This window comes from Cynocephalus volans, chromosome 4, assembly GCF_027409185.1.
Source record: "Cynocephalus volans isolate mCynVol1 chromosome 4, mCynVol1.pri, whole genome shotgun sequence".
Classification (NCBI taxonomy): domain Eukaryota; kingdom Metazoa; phylum Chordata; class Mammalia; order Dermoptera; family Cynocephalidae; genus Cynocephalus; species Cynocephalus volans.
This window is the reverse complement of record NC_084463.1, coordinates 68194369-68214206: the sequence shown is the minus strand read 5'-3', so window position 1 is coordinate 68214206 and position 19838 is coordinate 68194369. Positions and strand designations below refer to the sequence as shown.

General features: G+C 34.3%; 1 protein-coding gene across 1 annotated transcript in view; it reads right to left on the bottom strand.

Moving 5' to 3' along the window:
• Window positions 1-1673: 1673 nt before the first annotated feature.
• GUCY1A2 (guanylate cyclase 1 soluble subunit alpha 2) overlaps window positions 1674-19838 on the bottom strand; it is a 276535-nt gene continuing 258370 nt past the window's right edge. Inside the window, exon 8 of the mRNA XM_063094613.1 lies at window positions 1674-2043. Within this exon, the coding sequence (XP_062950683.1) occupies window positions 1836-2043 (208 nt within the window). The 3' untranslated portion in view covers window positions 1674-1835. The remainder of the gene's footprint in view (window positions 2044-19838) is intronic.

Below are 19838 nucleotides of genomic sequence, written 5' to 3'. Positions count from 1 at the left end.
ACCTTCTCTCCTCCAAGTGGTTGAACACAGAGATGTAGGCCCAGGAAACAGGGGGACAGGGAAGGTTTTAGAGAGCCCAGGGTCTATGTCTTGTATTCTCCACATAAAGAGTGTCACACTAGTGTCCTCATAAACCCCAGGACAAGAACAGAGCTCAAATTATAAAAGGGATCACAATGTAACAAATGCTTTCTATATCTATAAATATTCTAGCCACACACTTAGAGAACTTAAAAACATGAATTAAGCATCAGACTACATTGCAAATTAGCTCCTTAGCTGAGTTATGTCATAACCGAATCATAATGCAGCCAAAATCTCTGGACAGAAAATAAATATACTGCACTCAGTAGACATAAGCTACCAATTAGTACCCCTACTACAGTAAGAAAATGGCCACTCCAAGGTTTCAAGGAAACAGATGTTTCCACCTCATTAACCTCAATAGAAACTTAGGTTTTATATCTAATCCAAAATAGGAAAACTCTGGACACACTGTGCTACTAATTTCAGTGTGAGCCTGTAATAATATTTTCATGCAGTATTGATTAAGGGGAACATGTTTTCATTTTAGCAGAACATGCGATGGAAACCTATTTGTAACTATTGTGATTACTAGTTCTGAAGGTTAAACCTACTTCAGTGTTCATGAAGGTGATTCACTGAATTTAAAAGCCACATCAACCAAACTGCAGAAGAACTTTTTAAAAAAATATCTCCAAGCCATAAAATACAGAGTTTTCCTTGTTTTGTGTTATGCAAGGAAAAACAACATTCTTGACAAAATGTCCTGATACCTCCTTGTCACTAATACCAAGAGCAGTAGTCAGCCCTTAGGAGGCATCAGTTGGTGAATAACTTGTCATTTGGTAGGAAGCTGTTTATTAGAATGCAGTTTAGTGTTGCAAATATAACCTATATTTATAAGTGCTAAGCTGAAAAGGTTCAACGTAGCAAAGCATTTCATTTTAACTGATATTTATTAGAAGACGACAAAAAGACCTTTCCTCAGTCTTGGTTACAGATATATCCATATTGGGAAATTCCATTTCCTCTGGATTCCATGCTACATTAATGAATTCTAAATCTAAAAGATGTATTTACTAGGCAGACATATAATGCTTTCTCAACATCTGAAATCCTTGGTTATATGTTTTCTCAGTACAAGCACTAATCTCTCTAAATAAGTGAAACTATATTAGATTAATAGGTTAGCATTATATAATATACCAACAATACAGTAGCAGATTCTGAAAATTTAATAATGTTATGTGAAATGTAATTACCTAGAAGAAGAGGTATGTATAAAAATAGGTAATATCCCTAAAATATTTTGCTGAATTACAATTCTTCCTGCTGGAAAGTTTACTACACTGCCATGATATATATGTATGAAATGTCGTTCAGAAAAAAAACGAAAAAATTAGAAAATTTTCCTTACCTACCAACTCACTAAAGCTAGGAATATATAATCAAAACTGGCTCTCAAAAGTGGTACAAATATATAGGGAAGGAAACCTGTAAGTGTGAGAAACAAGAAAAAAAGGAATCTATTTATTGATTAGGTTTGAAAGGGGGCCCATACTTGTAATTAAAATATGTATAAATGACCAAAAACACTCATGAATGGACACATCTTATTTTCCCCCACCCTCCAACTTTTTATGACAGTGGTCACCCACCCTTTTCTAGGATTATTGCCTGACATAACACAGAAATCCCATTGCTTATTCTCAACAAAGCAATGAAAGAGAAACCATCTCTTTTCACCCTCCTGTCGTGACCCATGTTCTGGGCTTGTGCTTTTTGGAGGAGTCTTTGATCTGCAGCAGGTCTCAGAGGCTCGTCTCCCGGAGGAACATGGTGCCGATGTTGTAGGAAACCTTTTTTATTCTCGATGAAGAAAGTGAAGGCTTTGGCTGCTTTGGACCAGTCCTTACCTCCAGGAAATAGCAGATCCCAGGGATTTCCTTTGGAAAGTTGTCTGGAAGCTCTTCACGGGACCGAGGAATGAATGTGAAACTTTCTTCTCGTTTTAATAATCTTAAAAGAAAATATAGGTAAGATGAATCAAATAGGCAAGGGAAGGGTGAATAAATGGACAGAAATTTTAAAGACTCAGGAAGACTATTTATGACTGTGCTCACGTTAATACCCCTATTTCTTTGTATAGATGTGGCCTCCATAGGATTCCAAATAGTAGGAAATGCTATAACTCATATAATATCTCTTTGTGTTATAATAATAAAGAAACAAAGCCGCTCGTGGTACTACCTGAAAATATTTGTGCATTTGGTTTCTTCCTAAAGAGCACTCTTTAAAAATATTTGTTCAAATTTGATTTTTTTTCTCTAAACAAAGGGCAAAGGAAACTACATGATATAGGTTTATTTCAAACATGTAGAATTTACCCTGTCTGTTTTTAAAACCTGCCCATTCTACAGCATGCCGTTTATGTTTTGTAGACTCCCAATGAGCTTTAAATGCATGTCCTGTGTGTCAAACACATAAATCAAGTATTCAGCTTCATAGAACAACATTTCATGACTTCAGGTGTCAGTGATATGTAGTTACTAATTTCTACCAATACATATTATCCAAACTCACTAACACTTATTGGTCAAACGGCTGATTCTTCCCTTCCTGCCACAGTTCAAGACTGTTTTTCAAAACCTTAAGATTGGAGGAGATTTATTCTTTAAACTTGTTCAGTTCCATGAAAGGTTCAGTTTGATATCCATACCTAAAAGTGTGGCCCAACAATTCAATTCAATTCAACAACACATTATGAACTACTTCTCATTGCCCAATGAAAACTTCCTAGACACTCTTGTGAAAATAAGTAGAACACAATCTAAAAAGCTCACAGTTTTGTCAAGAGAGATAGAAACCAGAGAATAAAAGAAGCAAAAAAGAAAATAAAAACTCAACAAGCAAAAAAACAGAGTAATATAAAAGTTAAGTGAAATAGAATAGGATGAATGCCATTAAAAAGGTGGATACAAAAAGCTGCAGAAATACAGAAGAGAAAAAATGTTTGCAGAGGAAAGCCTTCATGGAAGAGATGTTATTTAAAAATGTGCAGAATTTCAACAAATGAACATGGAGAACAACATAATCAAAAGGTTATAAACGAGAAAATTATGAACAGAATCAACACGTTTCCTACCATTTGATCATATTATACAGTGAGGTAAGAATGAGAGTTAAGGATTGGGCAGTATGTTACAACAAAATTTTGAAGTCCTAAACCAAAACTTTACACTTTATTTGAAGGCACCATGGAGACAAAATCATCATCTTTTTCCTAAAAACAACTCATCCTCCTAAGTCAGGTTAATGTTAATAGCAACTCCAAGTTATGCCATGTGAGAGATGGTGAGGGAAAGGAACCATTGTGGTAATGAGCCCAGAGAGAACCAAGAATGTGTGCAAACGTAAGATCATTGCACAAGCAATAATGATTACCTCTGCACTAAGGAAAAGAAAAAAATCACTTCTCAAATGTTCTAAAAAAATAATCTGAAAACAACAGTTGGCACTACTAATAATTGTTACAATGTGAGAAGTCTATACTTATTTTTAAGAACCAGAGTTGTAGTATTTTGCTTTCTAAAGGATAAAAGAACAGTTCTGATGGACTATTCCTTAAAAATATTATACAAATATTATATTAATTTAGGATATAAGGAAGTGAGGCTCATTCTAACATTTCAAAATTCTTTCAAAAGCCTTTTCCCATTTTATCCACATAACATGACCCGATGCAAAAGCTAATAATGCTCCTCTCTGCCAAATATATGGAGTATGAAACTGAGTTCAGAATGAGTGATTTACTCAAGAAAACAGCAAAATGATATTGTGGAACTGGAATCTAATCTGTCAACTCCTAGTCAAGCTTAGCCCTGCAATAAATAAGAAGACTACACTAAGATAGATCTCCATCACAAAACAACTAAACTGAGACATAGGTAGGGCATTAATGACAATCAGAATGGAAGTCATCAGTACTGTTTGCTTTCTTTTCATTTGCACAGACATCAATTTTCTTTACATAAAATATACAATCAGTCACTTCAGAAATAAGTGTAAAAATCACTAAACAATCATTTAATTTAGCAGTGAATTCCACATTAATTTTGCTAAACTCAAATAGAACAGTCATCAATGTGCAATATGTGGGTGTCCATCAATGCTGTCAATCAACATTTATTCAATGCTTGTGACCTACTAAAACAGTCCTTTAAATGGAGTAAATGAGGATACACAAAATAAGTCATATAATTTTAAAAAAACAACAAGAAATACTCATAGAAACAAATTAGTGACACAAGCAGTATGCAATACAACGTATCATACAATCCAAAAATAAGAAACTCTGTAAGATAAAGGAAGAAGTGATGACTGTGGACTTAAGTACAAAAGCCAAGAACTAAAACAATAGAGTTCACTTATACCAACTCTTAACATAGAGCCATAAGCTCAATCTTCCCAAAAAGTTTCCTTAAAGCCCAACAATTAGGACTCCACATGAGCTACATTCCCTCTCCCTGTCTTTTAAGCCCTCAATTGATCTCTTTTATAGTTTGTTTGCCTCACCAACATCTGTATGTTTTTCTATAACTGAGATTTTTCTGACAATAAAAAATAAAATTGAGGATACATCTATGAAAGTATTTGTAAATGACTGAAAGAAGAGGGAGCATCAGCTACGTCAGATGCCAGGACTTTTAAATAATTCACTGAACTTTGGCTGGGAGGAAACTCTTTATAATGAATCAATCTCTTGACATTTTAAATAAATCTCATATACTGTGCTAGAAATCACAGAGAGAGCAGTTTTTATGGGATTTTATTATTTTCCAAGTAAACATTTTATTATCAATAAACTAAATACAGTTTTCAATTTCAATAATGAAAATGAGAGCACATAAGAATAATTGATTCAAGCTCCTATGATATCCAGGATTTTGCAGCTTTTGTATATATGAACACTGAAGTGCAGTACTCAGATGACTTCCCATAGGGTAACCTGAATGACTTACTTGGGGGTCTGTGGAGGAGGTCAGGAGAAACATTTCACACAGCATGCCTGGTGATGATATGAGTCATGGTGCTGAATAAATGATCAAATGTGTATACAGGGATTAGGAATTTAGACACTGATCACCCCAGAACCTCTCGTGCCCCGTGAAATGTTTTATTAAGTCCAGGTGCTGGCTCTGAAGCTCTGCCTAACAATCTGTTTCTTTAGCACCTCAGGACTGATATGGAAGCTTAAATTCTACATAAATCTAAATTAATCCCCCAGGTGTAATCCCCAGCTTGTTGATATACAACCTGGGAGTTTCAGCAACATGCTTAATAAGTATTTGGAAGCCACACAAATTCTAGTTTACCTGCCTGACACCCTTCCTCCTGTCAACAGTCTTTTTCTACACAATGATTTTCAAAATAAAAATTCACTGTTGCTTTGTATCAGCAAATGGCTCCAAGCATGTGCAGGAAGCTCGATACCATGGAGGTCCATGGAGCTGTTCCCTCTCAGCTGCAGAGATGAAGCTGGTGTCTGACTCTCTCAACTCTTGTTTGCATGCCTGTTTCCCCTAATTTTCACCAAGCTTTGTGCTCTGTACTATGTCCTTCTCCAGAAAAGGACCTGAAAAGTTATTCATACTGAGGTACAAATGATCTAAATGTAACACTTTAACACAAGATTCAGAGTTTTGAAAAAATAATGGAATCATAATGATGGAATTTCAGGCATCCTATTCCAGAGTATATTGTCTTCTCCAAATCGTACTGTTAATAGCATATGTAAAGGACAACTTAGCTATCTATAAGGCAGAGGTAAGAATTTGGTTTTTTATTCCACTATACTTTTTTCTCCAATTCTACACTTTGATTCAATTGCTAGTTAGGAAGACCTTTATGGCCACTCACAGTACTAGAGATTTGCAAAAGCAGGCTCCAGTTTCTAGTTCCCGAGTGTCAAGACAATGACCCAGTATTGGTGACTTTCTTTTTTAAAAAATTAATTTATTTTTTAACCTACACATATTAATTGTATATATTTATGGGGTACGGAGTTATATTTCAAAATATATATGCAATGCGTGATAATCAAATCAGGGTAATTAGCATATCTATCATTGCAGAAATTTGTCATTTCTTTGTGATGAAAACATTTGAGCTCCTCTCTTCTAGCTATTTGAAAACATAGAATAAACTACTGTTAGTTTTAGATGCCTAGCACTGCTGTAGGCCACTAGAACTTATTTTTCCTATCTAGCTGTAATTTTGTATCTGTGAACCAACTTCTTCTTATACTCCCTCCCCTGTCCCCTTCTCAGCCTCTAGTAACCACACTTTTACTCTCTACTTCTGTAAGCTCAACTTTTTCTTTTAGCTCCCACGTATGAGTGAGAACGTGTAGTATTTATCATCCTGTGCCTGACTTATTTCACTTAACAAAATATTTTCTGGGTTCCTCCATGTTGTTGTAAATGGCAGGATTTAATTCTTTTTTTATGGCTGAGTAGTATTACGTTGTGTATATATACCACAGTTTCCTTATTCAACCATCCATCAATGGATATTTAGGTTGGTTCCATGTCTTGGCTATATATACCACAATTTATTTATTTATTTTATCCATTTATCTGTTGATGCACAGAGTTTGATTCCATATCTTGGCTATTGGGAATAGTGCTGCAATAAACATGGGGGTGTAGATATCTCTTTGTTATGCTAATTTCCTTTCCTTTGGATACACACCCAGCAATGGGATTGCTGAATTATATGGTAGTTCTATTTTTATTTTTTGAGCAACCTCCATACTGTTTTCATCTAACTTCTTAATCATGGGAATGTATATACAGGCATTTAGTTTTCAGTTTCCTGATGTTCAAAAGCTAGTATGGCCATGGCCATGGCTCCAGACCTAGACTATTATAGGTCCAGTGATGACCACAAAGGTAAGAGCTTATCTAACTGGCCAGTTTTATATTTTAGGAACATCATTTCAAAACATCCAGCTTAGAATATGCTCTTTTATCTCTTCCAATTCTATAAGCACATCATTCCCTGTATTAAATCTTTTCCTACTCAAAATACCTAGAGTTGTTTCTACCTCCTATACTTTTCCTGGAATTCTTCTTGGTTATAACCTGCACCTTGTAGATTAATCTTCTAATTAGGTTCTGTGGCGGGGGTGGGGTGGGGTATGTGCATGTGCACATGAATAGACTATATTTAGATTTAGAGTGAATATACTTGTTTTTTAGCTGCACCCTCTTCCATAGGATCCAAGACTTCAACTTTCTCCTCTACACTAAGCCAAATATCCTCATGTGTACACTTTCCATCTTACTCTGTTCCCCTGTTAATTCCTCTTCCATTCTGTGTGTGTGTGTGTGTGTGTGTGTGTGTGTGTGTGTATGAGGGTACTTCAAAAAGCTTATGGAAATATTCACATTATCTTTCAATTCTAATTTTCCACAAACTTTTTGAAGTATCCTCGTATGAATATACGTGTGTGTGTGTGTGTGTGTGTGTGTGTGTGTGTGTGTGTGTATTTCAGGAGAGAGTTATAATTCTTTTATACCCTTACTATCATTTTTACTGTTGTTTCAGTAAAAGATTAATTATAAATTTCAGAAAAGATTAAAGGTAAATTCAAATATTCAATCTGTTGTGTTAAATTAGAAGTTTCTGTTGTTGTTAATTATTCACCTGAATATCTTTTTGCTAAGGAGTGCTTTTGGGCTCTATTATAACGGCATTAGACACGGTGTCTTTGAGTGCTGGAGAAGGATGACAATTTTGAAAAATGAAAATAAAGAACATGAAGATGCCCATGTTTTTCTAAGCATTCTGAAGTTTCTGAATTTTTCCTACTCATCTTCTTCTTTCCACCTGAGGGGAAGAAGAAACTGCTCTATATTTCTGCTTTGTGCTTCACTGCTCTAAGATCTGATGCAGTTTGAAGATAGGCGCGACAAAACTATATTTACTGAGCAGCTAGACAGTCTAAAATCCCTTGAAACTCAAAGATTCATTCATTCTGCAGAAGCAACACTCCTGTCCAAATAAGGAAAGTAAGAATCTAGCTCACTATGAGATAAAACAGAAAAAGGATCTCACCAAGTTTTTATGTATTTTAAGGTTACAAACATTTTTGGTTGCACATTTTGAGGCATTTTTAAAAGATTGTCAATTTGTGGGTTCTAAAATTCAGGTCTTTCTTGTATGTCCCATGAAAATTCTATGGCAGAGAGTCTCAAAGGCACTTCTGTGACATCCCAGCTCATTTCTTTCTGAAACTCACCCTGGGTTAAGTACTGATGGCAAAGTGTACTTACTATGGATTCCGTAGTCTGCATGCCTGGAGCTTGCTAGAGTGTTCACATCCTGGCATGTTCCTATTTAGTGGTAAAGCTAATGCAGAAGTAATGCCTCTGAAATTCTTGCATTTCAAGATGCTGAATAGCAAAAGATGATTTCACCCCATTGGCTTCTCTAGACACTGTCAATTTTGACTTTTAACAGCCTATGAACTCCAGATCTAGTAAATGCCAAGATATTTAAAATTCAAAACACTCACTCAAAAGCTTTGTATGTCTACAGACAGAACTTTAAAAAGAGATGAAAAATGAAAGAGTACAATAAATTACTGTAATTAGTTCTTGTAAATTAAGTAATTTCCTCATAATTTTTCACTGCTCTGACCAGAAGTCTTTCTTAAAAGAGTCCATCTTCGCGCTGGTCTTTCTGTATAAAAGACAAGGGAAGAAATGAAAAGAAGAAAATACGCACATTTATTTTAAAAAATGAATAATTCTTAGTTGATTTTGTTACAAAAAATTAGGACCAGAATTGGTTTTAAAGAATTCCATGTTCTCTACTTTCCATATTCCTGAACCAATCAGAAGAAGAGGTAGCCTAGATATAAGAAAAACATGCAGAATTGTAATAACTCCAAGCCCAAAGAAAGCAAATCAGCCTGGGAAAATATTTGGGGGCTAAAAAACAAAGTGCATACTTTATTCTTTTTCTTCAAGAGTTCAACCTACCTCTTCTATTTATTATCTTAAACAATGTTTTATAACAAATAGTCATTGCAAATTCCCCTAAAATGATGGTTCTCAGAAATACTAATTTTTATAGAAAGAAACTATGGTAAGGTAGTAAGTAAGAATGAGACAAGAGAAGAGGTGTAGGTAAACTCTGTGAATCTGATCTCTTTTAAGGTTTTTTTGTTTTTTCCCCCTTCCATACACGTAAGAAAGGAACAAATTAGCTAATGGCATTGTTAGGTTGCTTAAATTCTCTGGTTCTCAATTCGCTTGTGGAAAAAGAAAGATTTTGCTCTAATTTATTCCAAAGATTACTTACAGATCTAACATTTAATGAAGCTTGAGATTATAGAGGGTCAGTTAAAGCAAAATGATCAAACATGTTGGTTTTAGACTTGCAATTCTAAAAAATTCTCAAGTGAGATCTCCAGAGAAAACACTGTCATGTTGGCCAGTATCACAAAAACTGATAATAGAGCAATTTTGAATTAGTAATTATGACTAATGCATCAGAATCTTAACATTTTAATCAGAACCATGAAAAGAATTCTTGATCATGGCATTTAGATTTCACCTAGTGCACAAATTGTTACACACAAAAGAAAAGTGAAAGGAACTGACTGCTGAAAGATTAAGGCCCAATTAAGACCTGGTTTCAACTCTCTAGGTTAAAAATGACTTCTTGAACATACAGTATTTATTAAACATTAAAATTTATTTACATAATGTAATTCAATATCAGTTTTGTTGGAAGGTAGACTGCCTTGTTTTGAGGGGGATTTAAAACATACCTATTTACTTAATATAATATAATACAATATACAAATAATCCAATTTAATATAACATAAAATTTTGCCATTGTCTTTAGAGAACAGTGTGCATAAATGACAAAGGAGAAATATAAAATAATATAGAAGCTATTTTTGTCCTTTTTTTCTTGTTTATGCACACTGATATAGAAGCTTGATTTCATGCTAAACCTAAAAGAACTTTAAAAGAAAAAATAAATTCATAGGCATTATTATTTTCAAAAGTGAGTAAATGTGGTTTTCCAGTTGCAAAGCCCAGACATCACTGTCAATTATTTCTTTAAAGATTTTCACATCTTATATATGAGGACTCTTCATGGAAAGATTTGTGTTATCTTTCAATTCTATTTTTCCATGAACTTTTTGAAGTGCCCTCATATTTTCTTTCTATTCCCACTACTGTGATCCTAGCTCATGACCATACCTCAGGCCTAGAACAACTTGTTACCTGTTAATACTCATCCCACCTCTAATGTTCCCCACTCCACTCCCTGTGAAACATCACTTCCAAGCTAGTTTTCCTTTGATTATGTTGTATCCAAGGTCAAAAACATTCAATAGGTCTCTAATAGTATATAAGATCCTCTATTATTTATGTCAAAAATAAATTCTCAGCCTCACTGAATGTTAGAAGTGTAATTTTTTTAAGTAAACATTTTATTTGGAATAATTTGAGATTTAAAGAGAATTGCAAAGATAGTATAATAAGTTCCTTTATCCTCTTTACTTATTTTCCCCTAATGTTAACATTCCACATAACCCTGGTACATTTATCAAAACTAAACAATTAATAATGATATATTACTATTAGCCAAATGACAGTCTTTATTCATATTTTACTACTCTTCCAGTAATGTCCTTTTCTGTTGCAGGATTTAGTGTAAAACCAAAAAAAAAAAATTATCTAGACCTAATTGTGTTTTATAATTCATGAGGAAATGGAGGATGAGATCATTTATTTTACTTATCCAGGGTCATAAACTAATTAGTGGCAGAACAGGAATGTGAACTTCACATTCTTTTATTTGGTCATTTGTTTATTTAATCAGTCAGTAGTGGTTCTTAATATTTTCTGAATGAGAGTATTAGAAAAAAAATTCCTCTAGAAAAATAACTTGTCAGTATGCATTGAAAATGCTTCAGGAAACTCATAAACACATTAACACAAAGACTTAAAGGCTATACCATCCCCCAACAACCTCAACAATACTACTTTTATCTATGTTCTACCTTGAATTTCTAAATCAGATTTTACTTGAATTGTTTTCACAGCCAATAAACGTTTAAAATTTACTTTTATACTTGGCCTTTTTAGCTAAAATGTGCACATCTAAGAAAAATCCAGAAAAAAAATCCTTTATCTTGTTTTAATTATGAAATAAACACTGACCTCCAGGCCACCCAAACAGTGCCATTTTTGATGAAGAAAGGAAAAGGAGAATGTAAGGAGTGACTTTCTTTCTTGCTTTAAATTATGCTTAATTACCTTAGTAACTAATTTTCACTTTACATTTTTCTAGATAATGTGTAGAATTTAGTTTAACTAGGCATTATTTGTAAACATATTATTTATTGCCAGTAGAGCAGTTATTATTTATACTTCATAGAAATTCTTTTTTGTGTGTGAAATTAACAGATGTCCCCATTTAAATAGGTACTATTGATATGAATACCAGACTAGTGTCTTTAAATTCTGAATTCTAGAACTAGGTGACTAACTTCTTAGCAATGCTGTCACCGGAAGAAACAACAGGTCTACCCTTCAAACCAGTTAGGAATGGGTCTACATTTAATCTTGAGCCTAATCATATAGATCAAACCTATACCAAATAATCAACTAAACCATAAAGAAAAAATGTCTAAATTGCCAGACACACTCTCTCATTTCATATCTATGAAATGATATGAATAACCATTATTATACAGTATATATTTATATAATTTCTCATTGATTCTGACAACCACTTTAAGCTATTAAATTTTAGAAGTGTGCTAATGGGTAAGTTTGTGCCCTTTTTAATATAGGAATAACAACAATATTATATTCTGATCCTCAAATACTTCACTGTGATGGCCTTAAGTGTGCTGGTAAATATATGGCTCACATCACTCAGCATCCGGGAAATGCAAATCAAAACTACACTGAGATACCGTCTAACCCCAGTTAGGATGGCTAAAATCCAAAAGACGCTGAACGATATATGCTGGCGAGGCTGCGGAGAAAAAGGAACTCTCATACATTGTTGGTGGGACTGCAAAATGGTGCAGCCTCTATGGAAAATGGTATGGAGGTTCCTCAAACAATTGCAGATAGATCTGCCATACGACCCAGCTATCCCACTGCTGGGAATATACCCAGAGGAATGGAAATCATCAAGTCGAAGGTATACCTGTTCCCCAATGTTCATCGCAGCACTCTTTACAATAGCCAAGAGTTGGAACCAGCCCAAATGCCCATCATCAGATGAGTGGATACAGAAAATGTGGTATATCTACACAATGGAATACTACTCAGCTATAAAAACGAATGAAATACTGCCATTTGCAACAACATGGATGGACCTTGAGAGAATTATATTAAGTGAAACGAGTCAGGCACAGAAAGAGAAATACCACGTTTTCACTTATTGGTGGGAGCTAAAAATTAATATATAAATTCACACACACACACACACACACACACACACACAAATAAAAAACTGGGGGGGATGGAAGAAGATATAACAACCACAATTACTTGAAGTTGATACGACAAGCAAACAGAAAGGACATTGTTGCGGGGGAGAGAGGAGAGGGAGGAGGGAGGGAGGTTTTGGTGATGGGGAGCAATAATCAGCCACAATGTATATCGACAAAATAAAATTTAAAAAAATAATAATAATAAAATAAAAAATAAAAAAATAATAATAAAATTACAACTGAGAAGGCCCCCGCCCTGGGGAGGATATAAAATATATACACATATGGAATGACTGAGGTGGGATATTCTAAAAGTAAAAAAAATAAAAAAATAAAAAAGTCAGATTTATTTAAAATAATAAATTAGGAAGGCTTACAATTCCTAATCTACAGAATTACATTTTCTGGGGAAAATGTTATTTGATATAGCAGGGAGACAAATGAAGAAAGAACAAAATAAAAATGTGTAAATGAGTAGAATATCTCATTCAATTTTGCTAGATGTGACTTTTATTGGCACATTTAAAAGAGTAATATTAATGTTGCTGTCTGGAATTTGAAAAATAGAAACATAATTCTTAGTCACAGCTCAAGTTTTCCTTTTGGGAAAACTATTAAATCATTTGTCTTCACTGATTACATTTATTTTCCAAAGTAAAGTGTTTACTGTTTTGGTGTCTCTATAGAGAAAAGGATAAGATGATCAATAAAGTTAGAGGACTGACAGGTCAGTAACATGCCAGCCCCAATACTTTTTATTTTCTTTAAATATCAAGTCACCAGTGGAGATGAGCATTTTGATTTAAGAAAAAAAGGAAGCTACCGGTCAACTACTAAAGAATTTCCTGAATGTTCTTTGAATGTCTTTCCCTACCTTAAGTGTTAATGGGAAGGAGTGTAAATATTTATAACACTGTGTCTCACACTGTACAATAACATTGTATCTCCCACTGTATAATAACATTTGTAATAATTATAATGACAAAGGAAGAGAAGCAAATTTTCTAGCTAGTGTTTTTGACTAGTGTTAGTGACTGTTAACTTTTGCACTCGAAGAAAAATATACCCAAGTAATTTCATCATTCATCAATTATTCCATGTATCTCTCAATATAGCAGAAAGATGTATTCCTCGAAATTGTCTGTAAATTCAGAATAGCAAGCCTGTATTCCCAGTGGATTATTAAACACATTAGAGACATGCTTACACTAAATGTTCTAGCCTCACAGAAACAAAAGACTATCTTCTGTTTCACTTGGAAGCCTCCATTTGCCAAAGTTTGTCATATACCCTCATGTTCAGATCCAGGGATAGAGATACTGACATGGTTAGAAATATGGAGACTTCAAGTAAATATTTTAGAAAGAACGTACTTTTTTTTTTTTTTTTTTTTTTTTACAACCCTGAGTATGAAAAGAACTCTGGAATAGCAAACATGCAACATGGAGGTATTTATATTTAGGGAGAGGAAAAGAAAGGAATCTCCCCCACTTTGATTTCAGTTTGCTTTCTATTGGTAACTTCATTGATTTCTTGTGGAGAAAATTCTCTCATCAAGGCAATTTAGAAATTATTGTTTTTTTACCATTTCATCTGAATTTGTTATCAACCTCATAAGAACTTGGGCTCTAGAGTCGAGTAGGGTAGTTATGAATTTGAATTCTGACTCCCCCACTTATCTAGCAGTATGCTCTCAGTGACTTATTTAACTTTTTTAGATTAATAATAATAACCTTTCTAAGTTAATAAGATAATAATGCCTGCCTCACCGGCTTGCTGTATTAAATGAGGCAATGTGAATAAATTGCTTATAGAGAATGAGTAATCCAATACGCTAGTCTCCCCTTATCTGTGCTTTCAGTTACCCGCAATACAATACAATAAGATATTTTTAGAGAGAGAGAAAGTCCACATTCACACAACTTTTATTACAGTATATTATTATAATTGCTCTATTTTATTATTAATTATTGTTGTTTATTTCTTAATGTGCCTAATTTATAAATTAAACTTTATCGTAGGTATGTATGTATGTATAAGAGAAAACATAGTATATATAGGGTTTGGTACTATCCGTGGTTTCAGGCACCCATTGGGGGTCTTGGAATGTATCCCTCTGGATAAAGGGGTACTGCTGTAAATGTTTGCTATGATTGTCAGGAGATTTTACAACTAAAAGATACATTAGAGATCTAGGTCATCTAATATCTTAACCAAGATTAGATTCAATTTTCTTAATTCCTAGGGTAACAGTCATGCACTATACCAAACTAGCATAAAAATGTGTTCTGTGGAATTTTAAGCTTGGTGCTAATGGTCTAAAGATATTTGTGAATTAAGTATTACACTTCTTGAGTGCTCTGCTTTTTTAGAGATTATATAAGGCATAACCATGCAGGTTATGAAATGAGGAGACTGCAGTCATCTGTATAAAAATTCCATGTTTCTCTAGATGGCTCCATGATCTCCTTCTCAAGCTAAGGATTCTACTGCCTTTGAAATATAGAAATATAATTCAGTACTATAACAGACATCTCTCTTCAGGAATTTATGTCTTTAGTGCCAGTGAAAATCCTTTAGAAGCCAGACCTCTCATCTTGTAAAAGTCCTTTTCTTCCCCAGATTTTGTTCACACAATTGATATGTTAAATAAAAAATGCTCTCAAAGACAGAGCTGTAGAAATATGATATGGGGCTATATTTCTAGGCAGGTTTTAGCCTTTAGATTTTTCCTTGTGGGTAGAATCATTTTCTCGCCCCCTCCCCCATGTCCCCCACAAGATATCCACATCCTAACTCCTAGAACCTGTGACTATGTTAGCTTACATGGCAGAGAGGAATTAAGGTTGCTAATCAGCTGACTGTAAAATTAGGAAATTATCCTGGGTTTTCCAACGGGCCCAATGTAATCACAAGGGTCCTAAAAGTGGAAGAGGGAGGAAGAAGAAGAGTCAGAAAAAGAGATATGATGACAGAAGCAGGGTCAGAGAGATGCAATATTATTGGCTTGGATGATGGAGGAAGGGTGTCATGAACCAAAGAATGAGGGTGGCCTCCAGAAGCTAGAGAAGGCAAGAAAACACATTATTTCCTAGAACTTCCGGAAAAGAATGAAGCCCTGATGACACTTTGAGACCATGTGAGGCCCAGTGAGACCCACGTTTGACTTCTGTCCTACAGAACTATAAGGTAATAAATTTGTGTTGGAGCCAAGAGTAAGTAATTAATCCAATTAGCAAGTAATCTAATTTATGTACAAGGGTACTTCAAAAAGTTCATGGAAAAAATAGAATGAAAAGATAATACAAATCTGTAAATAAACTTTTTGAAATCCCTCATATATACGTGTGTGTGTGTGTGTGTGTGTGTGTGTGTGTGTGTGTGTGTGTGTGTAATTAATGGAAGTAATTATGTACCTCTGCTTACATTTGAGAATTTTCCAAGAAAATAGCCAGTTTTTATCACATGAGTATGACTTAGAGAGTTATCAGTAAGATGTCTTTGCTAATAAAAACTTATAGGAATAAACTGGTTATTCGTTCAGTTATGAATAATCACTCAAAATTCTTTTCGCCAAATTAACAAACCCATTCATTCTATGGGATTCCCAAATGAGTTCTGTAATCCAACTATCACCCGTCTTTCAATATGGCAAAATTTATAAAATATGAGGATAAAGTGCAGACATAAGATGGTCTATTCCTTCATGGAAAGCACAGAATGAAGCAATAAATAATGCCTACTATTTCAAGTAGTAGGAGCTTTATAAACATCACATTAAATCCTAGCAATAATCTTCTAAAGTAGGCACCCATTTTAAAGTAGAGAAAACTGGGCCCAAAGAAATCCAGTTGCTAAATTTCACACAGACAATAAGCTTTAGAGCCTGGAATCCAACGTAGGCATTCTGATTCTGAGCTTATGCACAAAACCATCCTGCTCCATGGTACAGCCCCTCACGGCATGAGCTGTTTACATAGCAGTGGTTAAAAGGCAGCTTGGTTTTTGAAGAAAAAGGGGCCTTTCACAATAAATAAAAACTAGGCATTCTCAAAAGGCCAGACATACATCAATTGTAAAAAGAGAAAAGCAAAAATATTTAAAGGTTAAGTTAAATTTCATATCATAGTAATTAAAGAGTCTGCCTATTGTTTTTAGTTTGCACATAGCAAGGAAAAACAATTCATTCTATTTAGGCAAATCATTCGGTTATTTGTGCCATTTCAAAATTTGCTGAAGCCATTCTTAAAATAAGCAATTATTTCAGTTTCACAGATCAGTAGCATGATGTTAAGACAATTTTTTGTAATATGTGCACTATTTTAAAATTGGGATGAGTGGGAACCGAGGTGAATGTAAACATCACATTTATTGAAGAAGAATAAAAACATTAAACACAGAGAACTCATGATTCAATAAGAATTTCTTTTTGTCCAGAAATAAAACTAGCAATACAGTGCTCTAGAAGAAGAGAAAATGGTCCTTGGGCATTACTTCATGCAACAAGATGACTCACGCATTATATTATGACTATCATATAAAAGTTATGGTCCTGATTTTAGAGACTTTATTCCTTATGTCCACATGAATTTTAAGATAAACAGCATCTGACCATCCCAACCAACTCCAAGAACCTATAGGAAGTGCAAATATTTACATAATAGGAAATGCAAAGTAACCTACCTTATGTAATGACAGGTAAATAATGTTCATAGGAACATATTTGGTAATTATTAAAAAGTAGAAAATAAACCTAAGTGTTCATCAATAGAGGAATAGATAAATAAAAAGATAAACTATGGTGTAGTCATACTCTGAAATGTCATATAGAAATTAAAACGATGAGCTTGAGTTTTAGCTCATCATTTTAATCATATTCAACACGGATAGATCTTAAAAACATGAAATTTTGTTTGAAAGAAACAAAATTTAGAAAAAAAGTCATACAGTAAAATACCATTTATGCAATACAAAACATGTAAAATAAAATTCTGTTGTTTATGGATACATATGTAGAAATTTAATATATAAAACACTGGACTTTGAAACATACTAAATTCATTAGAATGTTTATCACAATGAGAGAGAAATCCCAAAGAAATATTTTATTTGTTTTTATTCAAAAATCTTAAATAAATATAATAAAGTATTAAACCAGTGGTGGTATCATGTACATTATATGATCTTTTAGTTTTCCGTACTCCACAATAGTTATAAAAGGTTTTTTGAAATTAATTATTTGAATATGTCAGGCAAAATGTATTTGGCATGAACTATGTAGAAAATTTTTTCAATTTATCATAATATCAAAATAATCCACTCTTTTAAAGTTCATTATAATCACATAGTCTTACTAAAATTAAATTGGAGAAAAAGCCTCTACAGAGATTTCAAGTTAACCAGGGAATATTGGACATTCTACAGGATTTAATACAGGGATGAAAACTGGAGATTTCAAGCTCTCATGAGTTTAACCCTCAGTTTTACTTCACGAATTTCTATTTGCTCTAAGAAAGTGAAATTTTGCTTCCTTATTGAAAATGTCCCTGAGAGGTCCATCCTGGCATTTCACTTTGAGAGTTCTGGGAAAGGAGACATACACTACATCGGTGGGTTTGAAAGTCACCTGTGCAAGTGTGGAATAGAATTGCACATGGCTGAACTGTATAGACTGGAGACACTAACAGTAAGTACTTACGCATAAACAGATCCAGAAACTGAAAATCCAGTCACACTGAGATCATATACCTGAATTTAGGTTTCTAGAGATTTAGCAGGAACCAAGGTGCTTTTTTTTTTTTGTAATGGTGCCCCAGATGAAAATGGAAGTCAAAAGCCATCGAGTCTAACCACTCTTCTGAAGCATGAGAACACAAGTTGAAACGGCAAATGGTTGGGACTTTAGGATCTCAGTAATTATCTCTGTATTCCATCAATGAAAAATGGGGTAAGGTATTCCTGCTCTCCATCACCGAATTGCTTTTCACCCCCATACCCACCCCACCCCTATTAAGTATTCTGCTTTCTACACTCTTGGTGATCTTTTTAAGATACAATATGGTCAAGTCACTGATCTGCTTAAAGCTCTTCAATGTCCTTTGTCACTTTTAGGGTTAAGTTGAAACCCCTTAATATGACTTACCAGCTTCTGCTGGTCTGGCCAGTTATCTCTCCTTCCTCATTTTAGCCCACCCCTTCTCTTGCTCTAATACTCTAATCCAGGATTTCTTGACCTCAGCATTAGTCAATTATAATTCATTGTTAACTTGGGTACATTTGCCATCTAGTCTGTTCTCCTCCATGAGGGCCATGCATAGTGCCCGCCATAGGAATACAGTAGGTGATCAACAAATATTTGTTAAAGGAAGGGAAGAAGAGTGGGATAGAGAGAAAGAGGGAGGAAAAGGAAAAGGGTGGTTTTGAGGATAGACTCAAATGTAAGCTACTTTTTATAAAGTATTATTAGGAATTACATAATTTGGGGCCAATCAGAGAAAATATCTTTTAGAATCTTACCCAGATGGTAGCTCAATGTGTTTATGGCTTTGTTTTATTTTGGGGGGAGGAGTGGAGCACAATGACAGAACGAAATGCTTCAGCGTTTGCAGTGGCTGAAATGAATAAAATCTTCAGACTTTATTGACCATTAAGGATCATCACAAACTCAGTTAACATGAAAACGATCATGAAAACTCAGAGTCAGCACCAAAATGCACAGACCTTCTGTAGCTTGCAGGGTTTCCTTTATTGGTTGCATGTAAACAAAGCCAGCTGCAGTTATGATGTCTAAGCTCAGGGCATGAACTCCTCACAGTGCTGCTCCATTCTTTACACATCATTTTTCAAAAATAGGGTTTCCACAGAAGATGTAAATTACACTAAGTTACACAAACATAAAAAATAAGTATTAACACCATGATGGGGAAAAAATGTAACCATGGTAAGAGGATATGGGTGAGGTGGTTGGTCTTCAGTAACTTTTCTCAGAATAATGTCAGGAAAACTGGGAGAAGTGTAGTTAGCTATACTTATATAGTATAGTTAGCTTATTTGTCCAGTATAGTTAGCTTATGCATCGCTACAATATGCAATCATTCTTTGTGGGTAGTTTTTAAGTAAGTGATGATAGATTCCTGAAGCCTGGCCCAGATGTTGTTGGTCAGGCCCCTTAAATCTCTTGCCCACCTTAAAATCTGTAAGAGGTGTATCCAAAAAAAAAAAAAAAAAAATAGTGAAATCAAGGTATTCACAACTTTAACGAGCTTAGCTGGA